Source organism: Chelonoidis abingdonii, chromosome 7, assembly GCF_003597395.2.
Source record: "Chelonoidis abingdonii isolate Lonesome George chromosome 7, CheloAbing_2.0, whole genome shotgun sequence".
In the NCBI taxonomy this organism is placed as follows: Eukaryota; Metazoa; Chordata; order Testudines; family Testudinidae; genus Chelonoidis; species Chelonoidis abingdonii.
Genome location: NC_133775.1, coordinates 59,614,628 through 59,633,226, shown reverse-complemented (window position 1 = coordinate 59,633,226; position 18,599 = coordinate 59,614,628). Strand labels below are relative to the sequence as shown.

The 18,599-nt window shown below is 48.8% G+C and overlaps 1 protein-coding gene across 3 annotated transcripts in view; it reads right to left on the bottom strand.

Annotated features, from left to right (window-relative positions):
- The window catches only part of SEC16B (SEC16 homolog B, endoplasmic reticulum export factor), a 43,741-nt gene extending 25,570 nt beyond the window's left edge, over positions 1 to 18,171 (bottom strand). For all 3 annotated transcript variants that reach the window (XM_032804790.2, XM_032804791.2, XM_032804792.2), the window contains exons 1-13: positions 17,819 to 18,171; positions 16,467 to 16,573; positions 15,614 to 15,734; positions 14,233 to 14,347; positions 12,884 to 13,031; positions 12,161 to 12,318; positions 10,165 to 10,226; positions 8,726 to 8,861; positions 7,748 to 7,978; positions 5,285 to 5,382; positions 4,713 to 4,794; positions 3,519 to 3,636; positions 1,425 to 1,536 (exon numbers count right to left, since the gene is read on the bottom strand). In XM_032804790.2, the coding sequence (XP_032660681.1) occupies positions 1,425 to 1,536; positions 3,519 to 3,636; positions 4,713 to 4,794; positions 5,285 to 5,382; positions 7,748 to 7,978; positions 8,726 to 8,861; positions 10,165 to 10,226; positions 12,161 to 12,318; positions 12,884 to 13,031; positions 14,233 to 14,347; positions 15,614 to 15,734; positions 16,467 to 16,573; positions 17,819 to 18,117 (1,787 nt within the window). In that variant the 5' untranslated portion in view covers positions 18,118 to 18,171. The remainder of the gene's footprint in view (positions 1 to 1,424; positions 1,537 to 3,518; positions 3,637 to 4,712; positions 4,795 to 5,284; positions 5,383 to 7,747; positions 7,979 to 8,725; positions 8,862 to 10,164; positions 10,227 to 12,160; positions 12,319 to 12,883; positions 13,032 to 14,232; positions 14,348 to 15,613; positions 15,735 to 16,466; positions 16,574 to 17,818) is intronic.
- Between the last annotated feature and the right edge of the window lie 428 nt (positions 18,172 to 18,599).

Genomic DNA, 18,599 nt, shown 5'->3' with positions numbered 1-18,599 from the left:
GATACTGCGCAGAACCCTCAGACTCCCAGGCCTCTGGTAGAGGACCCGAGGTTGAGGAAGACACATACCACCCATAGGGGTGAGAGGGGAATTTTTTTTTTATATATCTTCTTACTGTATTTTCCACTGCATGCATCCAATGAAGTGGGTTTTAGCCCACGAAGGCTTATGCTCAAAAACATTTGTTAGTCTCTAAGATGACACAAGTACTCTTCATTCTTTTTACCCAGTCTCCAGTTATTGATATATGTGGGTGGGAGTATTTATGTTTTTGGGCTTGGAAGGCAGAGAGTGGGCAAGGAGGAAAACATTCACATGTTAAAACATCTCCCCACATTATCAAATATACTGCTGCCCAAACACCCATCTACCTCAAGCACTGCACACTGCTGCTGCCTGAGTGCTGGGCTGCTTCAATACATCCCCATTAATGTGACTACAGTGAAAGGCTAAACCCACAAATCCAGGAGGTAACATGGCTGCCAAACATAATCCCTTCAGTGCCCTGTGAGCGTCAGAGTTCAGTGTGTCTTTCTCTCTTTCCATGGACCTATTTTGTCTCTTTGGGAGCATCCCTTGCCCTTTCTGTGCCTAAGCCCCTCCACTTGTAGAATGAGTGCCAAGTGCATCTCCCTTCAAGGCTCTTTAGAACTTGGACTGGGCCACCCCCATTGTAACTAGCTGGCTCCACACAACCAATCAAATACCACAGCAGCATTTTCTGTCACCTCCAGCTGCATGGTTGCCATGCCACTGAAATGTGATCCGACCACTCCTCCATACAGACAGAGAGATGAGTGGTCCAAATTTCATTGAGTGGCATGGTGAACTGGCGGACAGGGAGTCTGTTCCTGGAGCGCAGGGGAGTGCGCCAAGACCTCGACTCCTGGTGGCACTGGCTCATGTGGTATATGGGTAAGAGAGCGGGGAGACTCCCCAGCCAAGAGAAACCTGGGGCCCCTGCGGGGTGGGAGGAATGAGCAGGGGATGGACCAAGGTCTTCAGTGTTGGGGGGATGCAGGAACTGGAATTTGCCCCCTCAAGAAATCTCTGAATTGGCACCATTGATAGTGCCAATCTCTGACTGGCACCATCATTCCCAATATACCTTCGGTCATTAGCACAATGCACAGCACTCTAGCGAGGTTAGCAGGGAACTCCTGGGTCCTGTTCCCAGCTATGCCACTGTTTTAGAGATGGCCTTAGGCTCAGCGTTCCACCTTGCTGTTCCTAAAGTATCTTCCTGGTAACATCTTCAGTTAAAATGGAATGTTAAACCACAACAAAAAATAAACTATAAACTTCATCTCCTTCCAAGGAGTTCCTGTTTGCAAAGCCCTCGGAGATCACTGCAGGAGCTGTTCTGACTCCTAAGAATGACAGCTGTAAATATTTGCAGGAGTCTGCCTGCTTGGCTTACTTACCTGGGGTCACTGCCCAGCAAGACAATGTGGTCTGTCTTAACCCCGTAGTGACCAAAAGGGACATTCGCCATTAGATAGCAGAAGTGAGCAGCTTCTATTAACCCTCTCCCAGCTGGACAGGAGAAAAAGGACAAAAGCCAGTCACAACAAAAATACACCTTCAAATGCGCACATGACAAACCAGCCGTATCCATCTCCCCTCTCTGCCCATCCAAGGCCCCCAACCTCGAGGCAACCCCTACACCCTACATCCCCTAGAACAGCTGTTATTTTGCTAGTCATCAAGTTTAATTTTCCATTAGATGACCTGACTGGGTGGCAGAAGCACATGCCAGTAAGTGTCTGGCTCCCATTAAGCTTCTTCAGGATGTTTCAATGTAGCAAAATCTGTGGCGAGGCTTTCTACCGTTGTCACCGCCTAACTGGCACTAAGAATAAGACAATTAAGTCTCTCTGTCAGCCATATCTGTGACTCATGCCCTAGGGCAGAGGTATGCATTTCAGAGCCTGCGATAGGGATATTTCACCAGCAGGAGTATACAGTGTCTATTATCTGACTAAGCGTGCAAGGCAGAGCAGTAGTCCCGTTTCTTTCCCTACCACACTGCACGCCTGTCTTTACACAGTTACTTACACCCATGTCTGCACATATACTGCTGTACATCTACACACACATTACATTGCCCTGGAACATGTCGGCTCGCTGTGTTAAAGGCAGCCAGGCACACAGGTGTATGGGCAAAGGTATGCATGCAGATACTGGCCTGTGGGCACAAGTGCACAGACACACAGTCACAATTCCATACACTACACAATTACATGGAAAGGAGCAGATGCACAATCTTGTCAAGACTCACAAACATACACATCTGTTCACAACAGCTTACATAGCCCCTGGTGCTGCCAAGGCATCTTATGGCATTTTAACAGAAGCTGTGCAGTAATTTAATAATACAGTCATGGAGCTGAGCTAAAGAGGAAATAAAGGGTTGTTCAGCTTGGAAGCAAAGAGCGAAGACAGCAGCAGCACCCAAGGGTCACAGTGTAGGGAATTCACGAGAGAAAAGACTGCTGCACCAGTCCCCCAGAATGACCTGTGCTGGGGCAGGCAAGACCAGTGGCTGGCATCTGATGGCTCAGGGGTGAGAAGGCAGCCAGTAACTTTCTCAATGTATGCAAGTGGCCCCAACTCATAGTTCCTTCATGGTGGGCAGTGAGTTCACAACAGCATGAACTGAACCCATTTAAACCACTGCATGATGCAAACTCACTCCTAACTGCATGCAAGCAGCACAAGCCCAAGCTAGCCAAGAGAGCTGAGCAGATATCCACTCACACCACCAATTCCACAGACACACATCCAGGCTGGCCAAGAGAGCTGAGCAGATAGCCAGCCGTCCCACTATTCCTAGGTGTGCTCACCTTACCCTGCAGGCACCTTGTCAGCCACCCGTTCTCACATAGCCTCTCTCTGCCCCACTGAAGTATATGTCAGGGTCCATACATATAGACAAAAATTAAAGAACTGAACTTGGTTTCTGCAGGAAGGAAGCCTGGGCCAGCGGGAACTCTGTGTGCTCAGTGTCTCGGAAAGGCCCTTTTCTAATTTAGGTGTCTAACTTTAGCCATCTACATCAGAAAATGTTGACCTGTACATTTCTGAGTGGCCTGTAAATTTCTGAGTATCTATTTCGTGGCAATAAATCTTATTGCAACTGGAATTTAAATATCTGAGCTCCTCTTTTCCTAGGTAGCAGTATTAGGAACTTTCCAGCTGTGCACCACCAATGATCCCAACCGCTGCTCTGAAATGAGCAAGATGACACTCCAAGTGGATGCTCAGCGCACACTCCCAGCAAGGCCAAGCTGTGTGAGGTGGTGAAAGTGATGTGGATGGCTCTACAGTGGGGACAGAACCAAGACTAAACTTATTTCCATCAGGGTGGTTTTGAACCCGAGGGCAGCTTTAGCCATTAAGTCGCCATCCTCCCACCTTCTGTAATGGAGTACGCTAAAAGTGTGAGCACAATGGGGCGTCCTATCTGACACTAAGTGTGAGCCGCTCAGCTAGGCCTTGTCATCACCTCTCCTCACCCAAGGTGTCTCCCATGGCGATGATGGCCCGGTGGTTCAGCTCAGTGTTCCCAACCTGGTTGGAAAGCATCACTGCCAGGTGTGGTCTCCAGTCTCCCCACCTGCCATCTCCACAGCACTGGAAGCAGAAACAAAGAAAGATGAATGGATAGTTTGGCTGCTTTAGCTCCTTGATCTGGCCTTTACTAGGTAGAGAGCTATTAGAGCGTCACAAGGGAAGGAACATTGTCCGTGAATAAAGAAAGGAGGTGACTACGCCTGTTCAAGTGAAACCTAAAGGCAGAGGAGGCAGAAAAGCTACAGTGCATTTCTCTTCTCCTGCTTCTGGCTCTGGCTTCACAGATGCTGCCTGGCAGTTTGTGCCTTCTGCAAGAAGCCAACTTAATGGCAATTAGTTTATGCCGACTAACCAAAAACGTTCACCTAGCATCATGCCCCTGGGTCAACCTCCACTCCAATCAGCTGAGCCGGGCCGCCTCAGCCTCCCTGCATTCCCTCTGTCAGCCTGAGCTTTCCATGTCCCCCTAAATTCCAGGCCTCTGTGCTCTTTCATGCCTCCACAGAACCCTTCTGCAAGTCAGCTCCATGCCTCCCCCACCCTGTGCCACCACAGTATGTAATCCTACGTAGTGCACTAGGTTCTTATGCTACATCCCCGCTGTATCAGATTCCTATAGAGGAATGGCACTGTGCTGGTGCTAGCAGGGGTCACTAGGTCATACTGGGGTTGTCACCAATCCCATATTCACAGGACAGCCCCTTTTGCACAAATCTGTCCTGTCCCTGTAAGCCAGACAGTTAAAAAGAGTCCGACTGTTCACTGTGCTGCCTCACGATGTTGCATTGGCACGTGATGATATTGGGTCACTATGCATCGAGGCAGCGTCCGGACATGCACATGCAAACGCATCACCGCACCAGGATATGGTTACCTCAATCTCATGGGGCAAACACAAATAGGCAGGGACCCTGATGCCATCTGGGAGGTGGCAGCAGGTGGCCAAATTAGCAGCACAGTGAAAAATGGCCAATTACTTTGCTGTTCACTGCAGTGAACATCCTAAAGGACAAATTGATTATACTGACATCATCTTATGAAGCACTGCAGAGTGCCATTGAGGCCCGCTCTCCTACCCCACACCAACACAAGGCATTGAGGGAGGGGAGGGAGCTAGATGCTTTTCCATTCAGTACCAGAGCTGCCTGAGGCATCCTTCCGGACATGAGCTGGAAGAAAGTCTGCAGGGGGTCGTTGAGGGCCAGTGTGCTGGTGAACCTGCAAAACAAAAGCAGAGAGACGGGGCCGTTATGCTGACAGGAAGGAAGGGCCAGCCAGTGATTAGAACACTAGCTAATACATGTAAGGTCTGGGTTCAATTTCTGCTCTGCTAAACTTCCTCTATGACTTTGGGAAACTCACTTAGCCTCCCTGTGCCTTAGTTCCTCCTCTGTAGCATGTAGACAACACTTCCCAACCTTACAGGGTGTGTGAGGATAAATACATTAAAGAACGTGCAGCCTTCAGATACGGCTGTGAGGGGGCCACGTATGTACTTAAGAGAGATTGACGAGTGAGCCCAAACCCCTTGCTCATCTCCAAGGTAGGGAGAGACAAACAGCAGAAATCCTCCATCCAAGGGTTCAGGTTGTGTGAGGCACGGACAACGCAGGAGACTCAACAGGTATGTTATGTAGCTGTGAAGCAGGGGAGGGGGCCAATCACGTGAAGGGTTCTTGAGCACCATGCTCTGGCAGCTCCTACCCACCCAGACAGAACCCAGCTGTAGGTCCTCAGGTCCATCTTGCTTGACAGGAACAGGGCATGACCCCACAGCTGGCTTCTCATGGCCCAGTCCAGGGCTTCCTACAGCCAGGAGAAAAAAAAATTGTCCTGTTACCATTTCTCGATCTCTCCCACTGCTGTGAAAGGAAGGTCCTAACCTTCCAAGGTCTAGCATGGGATCTACAGCCTGATTCCTCTGGCCTAGGGCTTCCACCCATCTGCAGGGAGCCAGGCTCGTGAGAAATGAATTGATTTTTTCCATGAGTGTAATATGTCCCCCCAAACGTGAGGCCAGCTCAAGCCTGCAATGGATGATGTGACTGTTGGGTTTACCCATCTGGAGCCAGCTTAGAGAAATTATTCTCCATCACCCAGGTCGCCTTATGTTTATTCTTACCGGTACAAAAGTATTAGTGCTGTCCCGTTGACTGCAAGCTTCAGGCTGCCTACTAGTACTTAATGCCACAAAGTCAGAATTCTAGACTGGGCACTAAAGCCTTCTCTGAACTAGAGGTTTTCCCTCCCACTATTGCTCCCACCGGTTCAGCTCCAACTGTGATAGCAAATGCAGGAACTCTTAGATAAGTTTCCCTTGGCCATTATGGTTCGGAACATTGTGCCCCAAAAGAGCTGGAACTAGGGGTGCTAGAGAGGTTGCCACACCCCCTGGCTTGAAGTGATTTCCTTCACACACAGGTTTTACAGTTTGGTTCAATGGCTCTCAGCACCCCCATTATCCTTCGTACCCTCCTATCCCCCACCCATACTGCCACATAACCTTTGTTCCCTCCCATGGGATCTGGCTCCTATTGTGTATATTAGACCCCACCCCAATCAGGCTTAGCTGTCATGCTAGTTATCAACAGCACAGCTCCTGCAATTGCTATCATCAGTGGTGCTGCCCTGGTATTAGCAACAGTGGGACATTTCTGCCCTAATGCAGATTCAGGGGTTAATTCCACAAACAGGATGTGACACTATCTGATTAAAATATGACCATACAAATCATTGTTGCTACCGCTATTATATAATTGCAACAAATCTTGTATAAAGTATGTCAAGTAAGGTGTCTATGGAAAGGTTATGATTTGCTAAATATGATTATGCTATTTGTATGCATGTATCATTTTTATATCTGAAGTTATGATTATTAACTATGTACTTGTATTTCAAATGTTTGCTCCTGTGGTAACAAGGTATTTAGCCAGTACATTGTGAAGGAACTATTCAAGTTGAATGGCCCATCAAAGAACACTCAACTTACAATGGACCATGGAAGACACCTATCTACACTTAATGAACTTTTCTAGGGACATTCTAACTAGAGTATGGGTAAGTGCCTCTGCTGTGACTAAGCAAAGCATGCAGTATTGTGACTTGCCCATGTGACTCCAACTCCATCTTGTTACCTGTAATTTTCCACAAACTAGAACAATGGGTTTCCCTTCACTTGGCAGAAGCTATAAAAGGCCCTTGAAACATCTCCATTTTGCCTCTTTCCTGCTCAAACCTCTGGACTATGGACTTATACTAATGGGAGCATTCTAACCAAGGGACTGAGGACCTTCCAATGATTTGGAAGCAATCATAGACTTAACAAGCCAGCAATTTAATTCCATCACTGCTACAAGCCTGATCCAAGAACTTTGCAATTGTCATATGTATTTGATTCCTTTAACCAATTTTAACTCTCACTTTTCTTTTTTTCTTTTTTATAAATTAACCTGTAGATTTTGGGATACTAACAGATTGGCAATGGCGTGATTATTGGGTAAGATCTGAGTTATATACTGATCTGGGTATGTGGCTGGTCCTTTGGGATCAGCAGAACCTTTTGTTTGATGAAACTGGTTTTAAATAACCACTTATCATTAAGTCTCGTATCTGGGTGTTGAATCCAGGATAGGAATACCTAAGGAGGCTGCATTTCTGACTTCTTGTTAGCCAGTGTGGTGAGACAGAAGTTTACTTTTGTTGCTGGATTGGTATATCTCATAGAAGAATAACCACCAGTTTTGGGGTATGTCTTCCCTTTTTCCCAGCAGCTTGTCCTGAATTTGGTAGTCTCAGTGGTGACCCCTAAGGCATAGTGACACAGGGACCTTTCTTAGCCACTACCACCCATTAGAGCCCTCTTTAAAAGACAAGCCAGTGTTAGACTGGGCCAAGGGAGGATTAGCAATAGACTCCACACTGCAGTCAGAGAAAGACCTGGGCCCAATCCTCTGACTCTCTGAGCCAGTGAGAGTTACAGGAGCACTGTGGAGGTATCACTGCCAGCACCCATGGGAAAATGAGACCTGTGTTGTTCAGACGCCCACCCAATCAATTACAGAGAGGGGTTCATGGACCTGCAAAACCCACCTTTTCCTCTGAAGGCAGTGAAAACATTAGCAAGAGAGCAGTGGGGAGTCTCTGGACACCAGTGTGCATGCACCCTACTTACTTTCTTTCTGCCATAGAAGAGGAGCTTGGTGAATTTCTCCACTCTCTGCTCTCGTGTCTCCATACTGGGTGGGATCTCCCCAGTGAGGAGGTCTGGTGTCCCAGAGCCCTGCACTGGCCACTCTTCATCAGTCAAGTTGATCAGATTGGCTGCTGGGTCTTGCCTTTTGTACTTCTCCAGGCGCTTGCAGTCTTGCATCAGCAGCTCAGCTGTGTCTGAGCCCACCATGGACTGGACAGGGAAATGGAGGAACATGAGAACTACCATCTTAGAAAAGACCAGTGGTATCCAGCCTTGGCCAATGAACAACATTCCATAACATGGAGGTAGGTATAAATCCTCCCAAATGCACCACACCAAATATTACCATACGATGGGGAGTAATTCCTTCCTGACCCACCACTTCTGGTCAATCTATTCCCTGAAGCATGAGGATCGGTGGCTCATATGATTTTTATCCTAGTGAGTGTCATTGAAGAGTCTATTCTTAATCACATATACACAATGTTAGTGGAGAGAAAGTAAAGGCAATGAGTCATCAACAAGGGACATAATAGCAAAAATCAAACTTTCGAGATCTCAGTGGTCTGGTCCTGATTCCTTCTAATAGTCTGTGGCAGACCTCCCGCAGATTGGGTTTGAGACACTAATCTCCTTCTGGACAGAAATGTTGGCTCCTAAATTAAATTGACAGTGTCCCTTTAGGTGCTGCTGTTCCATTGGGACACTGGTATTTCAAAGGTGCTGCACCTGGTTTGGGAAGCAGCCCTGGAGAGGTGTGTCTTCCATGTACCTGGTGCTTTAGGCCACACTGAAGTGGTCAGCATTAATGGGGGAGTGAGATGCATTTAAGATCTCCCACAGCAGCACCTGGCTGCTTCAGACACACAAAAGGGATTCTCACAACAAGCCATCCTGAACCGAACCAAAAAGACTCATAAGGATTGGCACGCATCACACTGCATAAAGAACACACACCCCATTCTGCCGGCAAAGGAGGACTAAGAGCTTCCAGAGCAGGGCTGAGTCTCTGCCTCTCTCAGTCTCCAATTTGCAGCTCATGGCCACTTTGTGCTGGCAAAATGTCATCACATCCACCTTGTGCAAATCCTCCCTGCAGGAACAAGAAAGAGGGTGTTGGCAAGTGCAGGCAGGACATCCTTAACAGAATAAGGGAGAATTCCTAGGACTCTGTGAATTATGTGGAGGACTCCAGAAAATTATTCAAGGAGAGGTAGAAAATCGGAGATGCTCACATGCATATCAGTAACACCACGATGTATCCGTCAGACAAAACATGTATTAAGGCTGGTTATTACGATGCCCATTTGCAGATGGCCAAGCCACAAAGATTTAGAATGTATCCGAAATCCCTTCTTTGTGCACCTGTGATATTTTTAACCTGATCCAGATCAATCTATCTGTAGAGAACATCACAGTCAATTGGACTCTAGCACCTACAATGCCATTCCACTAATATTGTCTCCTTCTACTGTGCTATTAACCTCTGATCCTCAGACTTCCATCCAGGCCTCTGTGCTTGCTCAATGCTTTTTGTAACTTCAGTGCTTTTCTTCTTTAAAGTAGGCCTGTTTTATCTCTCAGCTTTTCTCATGAGTGACTGAATGCCATCTCAGTAAAAGGAATGTGATGCAGAGCAAACCTGATTGAACATGATGGGTTGAGGGAAGATGTTCCCCAGGTCTACATTTACTGAAGCTCAGCTCCCAAGGAGCACAACATCAGGCTTCAGTTCTGCAGAGCATGAGAGGACTGAAACACCTGCTCATCCAAACCACTGGTTATACAAAGATTGTGGATGTTCCACAAGCCCTTCTTTAATATATAGAGATATACCTATCTCATAGAACTGGAAGGGACCTTGAAAGGTCATCAAATCCAGCCCCCTGCCTTCACTAGCAGGACCAAGAACAGATTTTGCCCCAGGTTCCTAAGTGGCCCCCTCAAGGACTGAATTCGTAATCATGGGTTTAGCAGACCAATGCTCAAACCACTGAGCTATCCCTCCACCCATGAACTCTTACAACCTGGGTTTCCCTGGACTTGCTTACGAAATAACAGTCACCCAATGTTCTCTGAGCATTCCCAATAGAGCAAACCCACAGATCCAACCAACCACATGCAAATTTCTGAAGCTGGACCTGGACTTTGTCGATGGTCCTTATCTTTACAAAGGGCCTAACCAAAACCTTGGGCCTGAACACCCTGAGACTTTGGGGAGTTTGAAACATGAATCCAAATTACACGGTTTGGGCTCATCTCTAATTCCAGGTGACCATATCCTCCTCTAATGGTCAAGCTGTGTGTGCAGCAGCCTGGAGAGAAGCGGAATTCTGGGACAGAAAGGAATGCTGATAGGGGCCATGGTTTACTGCACACCTCCAATGGCATTGTACCTGACCAGAGGCCCTGGGAAGGCTCGCATCTCCTCCTGCTCTTTGGTGTCATGAAGGATTACCTAGGAGGCAAGAGAAGACTGTGATCAAGGCCCTGTCTGAAAGCTAAAATGCTTTGGCAAAGGCTTTAGTAGTACTGGGGATGCTTTTCTCAAAGACATCTTTGGGCATACATGTTATCTCGGAGCATATGTACTGACATGTTTACCACCTTGATCCGCACACTTATAAAAAGCAATTGCCTTTTACAATGGGATCTGGCTCCTATAATTGCAGTCCTTTGAAAAGGAGAAGGCTCCAGCTCAGAGGGGAAAAGAGGGTCAGATGCTGGGGAACACAATCTATCTAAGATGCTTATACGGCCCCCATCACTGCTATCTTTAATGTATTTATCTTCCCACCACCCCTGGCAGGCAGGGAAGAGCAGGGCTATTATCCCCCAGCACATATAAGGAACTGAGGCACAGAGCAGCTAGGGGACTTGCCCAGGGTCACACGGATGTCTGTGGCAGAGCAGGAACTTGAGCCCAGGTCTCACAAGACTCATGCCAGTGCCCTAGCCACCAGACCATGCTTCCCCAAATTGTCCCCTAAGAAGAGAGTTGTGACTCCAAGGCCTCTGGCCCAGTGGGACCAGGCATTTGGATGGTTACAGGGTACAAGAGCCAACCCAGGTCACTCACATAGGGAATTTGCCAATAAAAGCAATCTGTGCAGAACCTGGAACTGGGTCTCAGTGTCTCGTTCAAGGAACTGTAAGAACCAGAATGGCCCTACTCCTGTGTGAGATCCCTCCATCCATGCTATGGCCAATGGCTCCAGAGCAGAGTTCAACCACAGATTTGGGTTATTCCATTTTACGATGGCAGAGCATGCTGGCAAAACATGCAGCCCGCTGTGCAGGTGCACACAATGTCCTCTTGAGCCCAGGGTAAGGACACTGCTCAACCACAAAGTCTTAGTCACCTTAAGGTATGGCTAGTTCCTAAGGCCATGTCTCCATGGGATGGGGGTGGGGGTGGGGGTGGGGGGTTTATTTCTAAAGCGCAGTAACATGTTGTTCCTTAACTGGTTTGTGTGGATCCTGCTGCACTTTACCATAGCACTGTTTGCAACAGTGAGACGTGGGCAGGAAAGGAGCTGGCACTGCTCAGGGAACTGGAGAGACAGCACAAAACTCATGTCCCTCAATCTGGCGCCCTCAGGATTAAAGGGGCAGTGCGGGTGGGGGATGGGAGGGAACAAGGGTTACAGGGGCAGTGCGGGAGGGTGATGGGAGAGTACGAAGGGTTACAGGGGCAGTGCGGGAGGGGGATGGGAGAGTACGAAGGGTTACAGGGGCAGTGTGGTAGGGCACAAAGGTTACGGGGCAGTACGAGCAGGGGATGGGAGGGCACAAGGAGTTATGGGGCAGTGCGGGCGGGGGATTGGAGGGCACAAGGGGTTATGGGGCAGTGTGAGCACAGGATTGGAGAGTATGAAGGGTTACAGGGGCAGTGCGGGAGGGGGATGGGAGGGAACAAGGGTTACAGGGGCAGTGCAGGAGGGAACAAAGGTTATGGGGCAGTACGGGCAGGGGATAGGAGGGTACGAAGGGTTACAGGGGCAGTATGAGCAGGGGATGGGAGGGAACAAGGGTTATGGGGCAGTATAGGCAGGGGATGGGAGGGTACAAAGGGTTTTGGGGCAGTATGGGCGGGGGATGGGAGGGCACGAAGGGTTACATGGGCAGTGCGGGAGGGGGATGGGAGGGAACAAGGGTTAAGGGGCAGTACAGGCAGGGGATAGGAGGGTACAAAGGGTTACAGAGGCAGTGCGGGCTGGGGATGGAAGGGCAGAAAGCGGTTATGGGGCAGTACGGGCAGGAGATGGGAGGGTACAAAGGGTTATGGGGCAGTACAGGCGGGAGATGGGAGGATACAATGGGGCTATGGGGCAGTACAGGTGGATGATGGGATGCTAGCTCTCAGTTGCAGGTGGCTGGGTGGTTGGTTACCTCCAGGCTGTGTATTTCGATGAGGGTGGGCTGCCCATCAGCCGGGGAGTTAGGGCACACTTGGACCAGCTGGCCTCCTGCTCCAAAGCACACTGGCACGTGAGGGAGGGAATACTTCTGGGGGGCCACGTGGTGCGGAATGGACAGCAAGACTTCCTCTAAACAGCAACAAATGCACACACAGACCAGAGCTAGCCCTTTCACAGCCACTCAGCAAGCTTTGTTATCAGGGGGAAACCCTAGGGACAGCACCTGACACACTTTCAGGCAGCACCAAGCTTTCTCTGTCAGCTGGTATGGGGGCCAAGGCCCCACAGACTGTGCCAGGCAGAATTCAGGGAAACAGCCCTTCTCTGAGCTGACTGAAGTCCCTACCAAATCTAACACTGGGTTATATGGACATGCCCTACAGTACTGCTGGGCAATGCCCAGCATCACCCAGCCCCCACTCTACAGTACTGCTGGGCGATGCCCAGCATCACCCTGTATTTTCCACAAGCTGCTTTCCAAATGGGATTTTCTGCACCATTAGGTGCCTTAAAAGCTTTTTAAAATCTGGCCCTAAGCATCAGTCATGGCCATTCGGAACTTCCCATGATGCTTTAAAGGTTCATATGTGAGGGCAACAGCCATATTGTCATACAGCCCACTGTCCCTGCCGTGAGAGCATCTGCATGTGCCTGCCCTCCCCTCGGACACCTGGTACCCTCACCTCACACCCACCTGTTTGAACTGGACTCCAGGTTTCTGAAAGATCTGGGTCGTACTGACTGGGAGAGTCGCGCATGTACTGACTGAGTTCATAGCTGCTGGAGCTGAGGCCAGACTCCTTGTACTGCACAAGCCGGCTGAGCTCACATGGGGCAAGGAGCTGAGGGAGAAGAGAAGCCACAGGAGCCATTGGGAAAGGGAAGCAGAGAAAATGGCGACCTGAGGGAGCCAGACAGGGAAGATGGGAGGGTAGACTGGCAAGAGGGGTGAGAGTTGCAATGTGTGGAAATGGAGCCATAACACAACAAACACGTGTTGCATTTATACAGTGTGACAGTGCCCAGGTTGGCAAGTGCTGGGACTGGACCAGCGCCTGCAGAACAAACAACAGGGGTCTCTCCAGCTTGAGCTAAACTGCCTAGTCTCAAGCTAAAAGCTGTAACCGGCTTGTGTCCTCTGGGATCTGGCACAGGGGGACACACATCACCCCCACTGATGACCACGGTACAGCAGCACCTCCCCTCAGATGATCTCAAGCACTTTAAGGTCTAAAACTCTTTTAGTCACGTTTTGCTTGTTCCCAGTGGTTTTGATCAATATGACTCACTCCTGGGTTGGTGTAAATCTACAAAGCTCCTTTGACTTCTGTGGAGCTGTACCAGTTGACATCAGCTGCGCCTCTAGCCCAGCACCTCTTACCAATCTGACGCAGACACCCTATATGGCTGTCACCTGCTCCTCAGGAAGCAAATGAGCATTTTCTAGACACATTTTGTCATTTGATCATTTGCAAAATGCAGTCACTCGGACAGAGTCTCCTGTCACTAGTGGAAATAAACAGTGCTCTGTCACAGGCATCTGTCACCACCTCTTCTGGGAGCAAGTAACCATGCTGCTGGACAGCCCCCTGGTGTAGGGAGGGAGTGGACGAAAACAGAGGTCCTAGAATAACAGAGGGTGGAGAAACCCACCAAGACCAGCCTTTGGGCCAGTTCTAGGTGCAGCAAGGGTAGGCCCTGCCTCCAGGTGCCATGGGGAGTGCAAGTGACAGCCCCACAGAAAGAGACTTTGTGATAATGATACTAATAGCTCTTCCATCATGTTTCCAGGTGAGGCTCTCAAAGCACTCTGCAAACAGTAATGTATCAACGCTGGAAGGTGGGGAAGTAACACTACCCCTACTTTGCAAACTGGGAAATTGAGGCAATGGGAGGTGAAGGCATTTGCTCGAGGTCACACAGAGAGTTGGTAGTAGATCCAGGGATAGAACTCGGACCTCCTGGTCCCTGCTCTAACAACTACGCAATACTCCCACACAGAAGAACCTCAGATCTTCAACTCATCTGTCTCTCTGTGATTACCTCATATGGCTGGAAGCTGGCGTCCTCCACGCAGTTCCCCTGGGATTCCTCCCCAATCTGCTCCTGCCTGAGAGTAGAGATGTACCTCTCTTCACAGGAGCTGTAGCTCTTTGAGCTGTGGGAGGGAACAGAGTGCCAACCCAACATGAGGGTAGATGTGCCATGAGCCATCCACAGAACCCACTGCAGATGTGCTCATCAAGTTCCAGTACTGATGACTTTCCTAGGTGAAAAGCCAGTGGCACGTGTGCTGCTGCCAGATGGGCGTGAAGACTCCCTCTCTTTACTCAAGGGGAATGAGAAGAAACAGAACCAGCTTGCTAGAACAGACTCAGTCGCCTGTAGAAAGGGAGCTGTAGTTTTGCAGTCCAATGGCACAGATTCTGACTGCATCCTGCCAAGATGAAGAGCTGTGTACTGAGTACTAAGGGCCAGATTTTAAAGGTATTTAGGTCCCTGAAGAGCCAGATTGGCTCCTAGAGAGATTGTCTGCACCATTAGGTGCCTTAAGAGCTTTTTAAAATCTGTCCCTCAGCATCAGCCCTCTTCTGGCTGCAAACAAACAGGCCAAGCCACTGAAACACAATTCACTGTCATCATTGTTTCCTGCGTGGGGTCAGTGTATCCGGTGCTGGACAAACACAGTCCCTGCCTGGTACAATTTAATCTCGAGGCCTGATCCAAAGCCCTTTGAAGTCAATGGGAGTCTTTCAGTAGGGACCAGATCAGGCCCTAAAACCGTTAGGATGGATAACTCGACACTAAGCATAGATAAGGCACAGGGAACCCTTTCTCCCCTGCCACATGCACACATCATAATCCCACTGCCTGTGTCTTAGGAAGCTCAGGGTGGGGATATGGCTACTGCTGCCCAAAGCTCTAATCAGCTCTGCAGAGCACGTGATTGAGCAGGGCCGGACCATGCACACTGACAGAGCAATGCTGGGGGAACCCCAGCTGCATCAGGTTTGAAATACAGTAGAGGACATCCTTGAAACTGACCCAAGAGACTAGTTCAAGAGTGATCTAATGGTGACACCATGGGAAGCTGCAGGAGAGCCAGCGAGAACCATGTATGCACAGTAACACAAAACAGCCTGGGCCAATGGAGCTGCTGGCTGGATTGCTGAGACTGTACTTGCTCGGGTCACAGCTCACTAGGCAAACCACAACAGGTTCAGGGTGTGCAGCGTGGGGTCTCACTGGCACGTAGCTACTAAAGACATTCCATCCCAGTCCATCTGGGATGACAGCATAACCACGCACCCCCATCTAACCATGTGTGTTATTGCTTAGGTTTTGAAGGGGGAAGTTGGAAACCTGCCTGCAAAGCTCATGCACAGACATTAAGTTCTTCCCGTCCCATTCTAATCACCCTTACTGGTATTGTGCCACATCGTTCTGCCCAAATGGGCTGGTCTCCTGATCATGACGGGAGTCTCTGTAGTAGTTCTGATCCCAGTAATTCATGTGCCTGCCATAAGGATCTTCGTGCCTTGGATCTGCACACTCAGAGAAAACCAACATAAAGATCTAGTATTTTTCTTCAGTGCAATTAATATTAATGAAGTTTTAAAAGGGACAACATTGAGTCAAGATTTGTCATTTGCACTCCATTCCTTCCAAATTATTCTGCCTAGTTAGTACAATGATATACATATTTGTGTGTGTGTCTACATACAATACACACCTATAAAATACATGCACAGTAACAGACATCTCTTCCTTCACATTTCCTTTAGCTCAGAAATGTCATCAGCTGCTAGCTCTGACCATGCAGTGAAATTAGCATTATCCTACACTGTTTGGGACCAGTAACGACTTGGTGCTTCACCTGCTACATGGCGCTCAAATGCTCCTGTACGTCACTGCTGTAGCTGTCTCTCAGATGCAAACCCAAGTCAGTGCTCGCATCATGAGCCCAGGATCAAGGGCTGAGATTGGAGACAATGAATTCAGCTCCTCAGGAGGAGAACACCTTGGGATGCTCTTTGGAAAGCCCATCTAATCAAGAAACGGTGAGTAGCTGGTCCTGGAGGAGGCAACACCCAGCTCTCCTCCAGAGGAGCTCTCATGGTTGGTCAACGTGACATAGAGACATATGTATGTCAGAGAAGGGACACATCATATAGGGCTAATGCTAAAAGAACTGTCAGAAATTGCCAATAGACTGGCCAGGCCAGCAAGAAACAGCAAGCAAAATAGTTTTCATTTCCTAGAGGAACATACAGTACCTCTCTCGTGCTGCAGTACTTGGGAGGGTCTGCGATAACCTCTGTAAGTGGAGTCTTCTCCAGAGCTTGGCGATGGGTAGCTCCAGCAGGCGTCCTCATAGCCTTGCCTGAAATGAATCCCAAATATAGAGAACAGAGAGGGTGGAGAACCAAAAGCAGAGCAAAAGAAAGGAATCCCCATCAGAACTATATTGGCATTGGGCAGCTTCCATGCCCTCAGATCCAGATCCAAACAGAGGATCAGGAGACTAGTTCTGCATCAGAACTAGATCTAGGGTCAGGACACCAGATTCCATCCAGGATCAGTTCCAAGGTGAAAGGCCAAGGGATCAGGTGTGGAATGAAATGCCGGGTTAGGATTCCATCCCAGTCTGAGATCTTTGGGACTCTGTTGTGAAACGAGGTCAATGAAATAAATGCCAGGATCTCATCAGCCCCACAGTCAGCTGCAGGGTCACAGTCAGGTCAAGGTCAGAGGTTAGGGTGAGCGTTCTGAAGCACAGAGCAAGAGCGAGAGGTTTGGGGGTCAGATTCCCTTCGCCTCCTGTTCTTAACAGAGAAGCGTCACCCTCCAGGCCACTGGAGCCCTGCCAGCTTTGGTGGAATTCTGGAATCATTTGGCTGCACACCTCTGGAATATCCCTAGGAGCTCTGCTGGAGGGACCCACCCTCATGAGCAGTGTAGGAGATTTGGAGAAAAGAACCTCCTTCCCGCAAACATTTGAAGCTGCCATGCTCCTAAGGGGCTTCCCAGTAGGCCCCCCTTCTCTGCTGCATCCCAAAAGTGCCCAGAGCTCTCCCTCAACCCCTGACAGTTCACTCACACCCCTTAGCAGAGCTTTGTGAAAACACACTGCAGAGTGGACTTTGTAGATACAACACACAATTTTCAAAGGTCCATACCTCAGTCAAATCAAAACCTGTATCTGCCAGGACACTCAAAGCCACTTCTCCTCAATAAAGGATGTGTCCATCCCACATTTGAGCCTTCCTCCCCTGTTTCTGCAGCAGAGTTAACATGGCTGCAATAATTTGTGTTACATTATTCTTTATATTTTTATCACTTTCCTGGCACTCAAAAGAGCTGAATTATATTTGTTCCAATTTTCAAAAGAAATTCACTGATGGATAGAGGTCAAGCCTGGAAAATTTCAGCCCCAAAAGTGAAAGTTTTAGAAAGTTATGCATGATCATAAAGAGGGGATTAGAATGGGAACTGTTACACGGCCCTAAATAAAGCAGCCACTGCAGCTCCTGTTTTAATAACTGGCTATTTAGAAGAATGTGGAGGGATAAGCACCCACAGAGGACAGTTTGATCCATATGGTTACTTAATTTTATTCAAACCTTACCTTGAATATGGTCTAGTGAGATAACTGCTTTCATAATATTCTGCTCTGGAGTCTGGTCTGATCTGGTCCCCTGGCCTGCCAGGATAGCTGGGAGCATGGTACTCCATCCATGGGTCTGGCCACAGCTGAGGCCCTGTTGTGAGGTCCTGTTGGTGGTGGTAATACCTCTCACCATTATGCCTGGACTGGGGTCGAGGTCTGTGGTAGCCTTCTCCCCATGGCCCCCTGTCCTGGACCTCCATCCGGGCTACATGCCTCCCTCTTGGTTGGGGCTGCCCCGGGAGCACCCAAGGGTCCATCTGGGTCTTGCTGTGGAGCTCCTCCTCCTTGGTTTAGTTTTTCGTAGTTTTGCAGCTTCCTGTAAACAAAGGGATATCCCAGGGCGTGAAATCTAAACTACCTCAAAGTCAGCCTGCAAAATGCATTGCCATGTTTCCAATGCCATAATACCAATCAGCTTTGCTGTTAGTTCATGTTCCTTTGACTCCCTTCAAGATGCCAATGTCCAGGGGCATGGAAAAGCTTCTTGTCCATTCACCAGTGACAAGCTGGAAGCTTTCCCTGGCAAGTGAAGTGGCCTGAAACAACAATCTTTGAAGAATTTAATTTTTCATTTAAAAAAACTCCAATGTTTCTTGCCTTTCCAGTTGCAAAGAGAACCTTCCAAATATGAGCTAATGCAGAGCTGTCTTCCTGAGTCTGCAGCCAGCCAGCCAGCCAGCCAGAGGGACTCTCTTGCTGCGCATAGCTTTCCCTAAGCAGAAATTAACAAGATTGATCA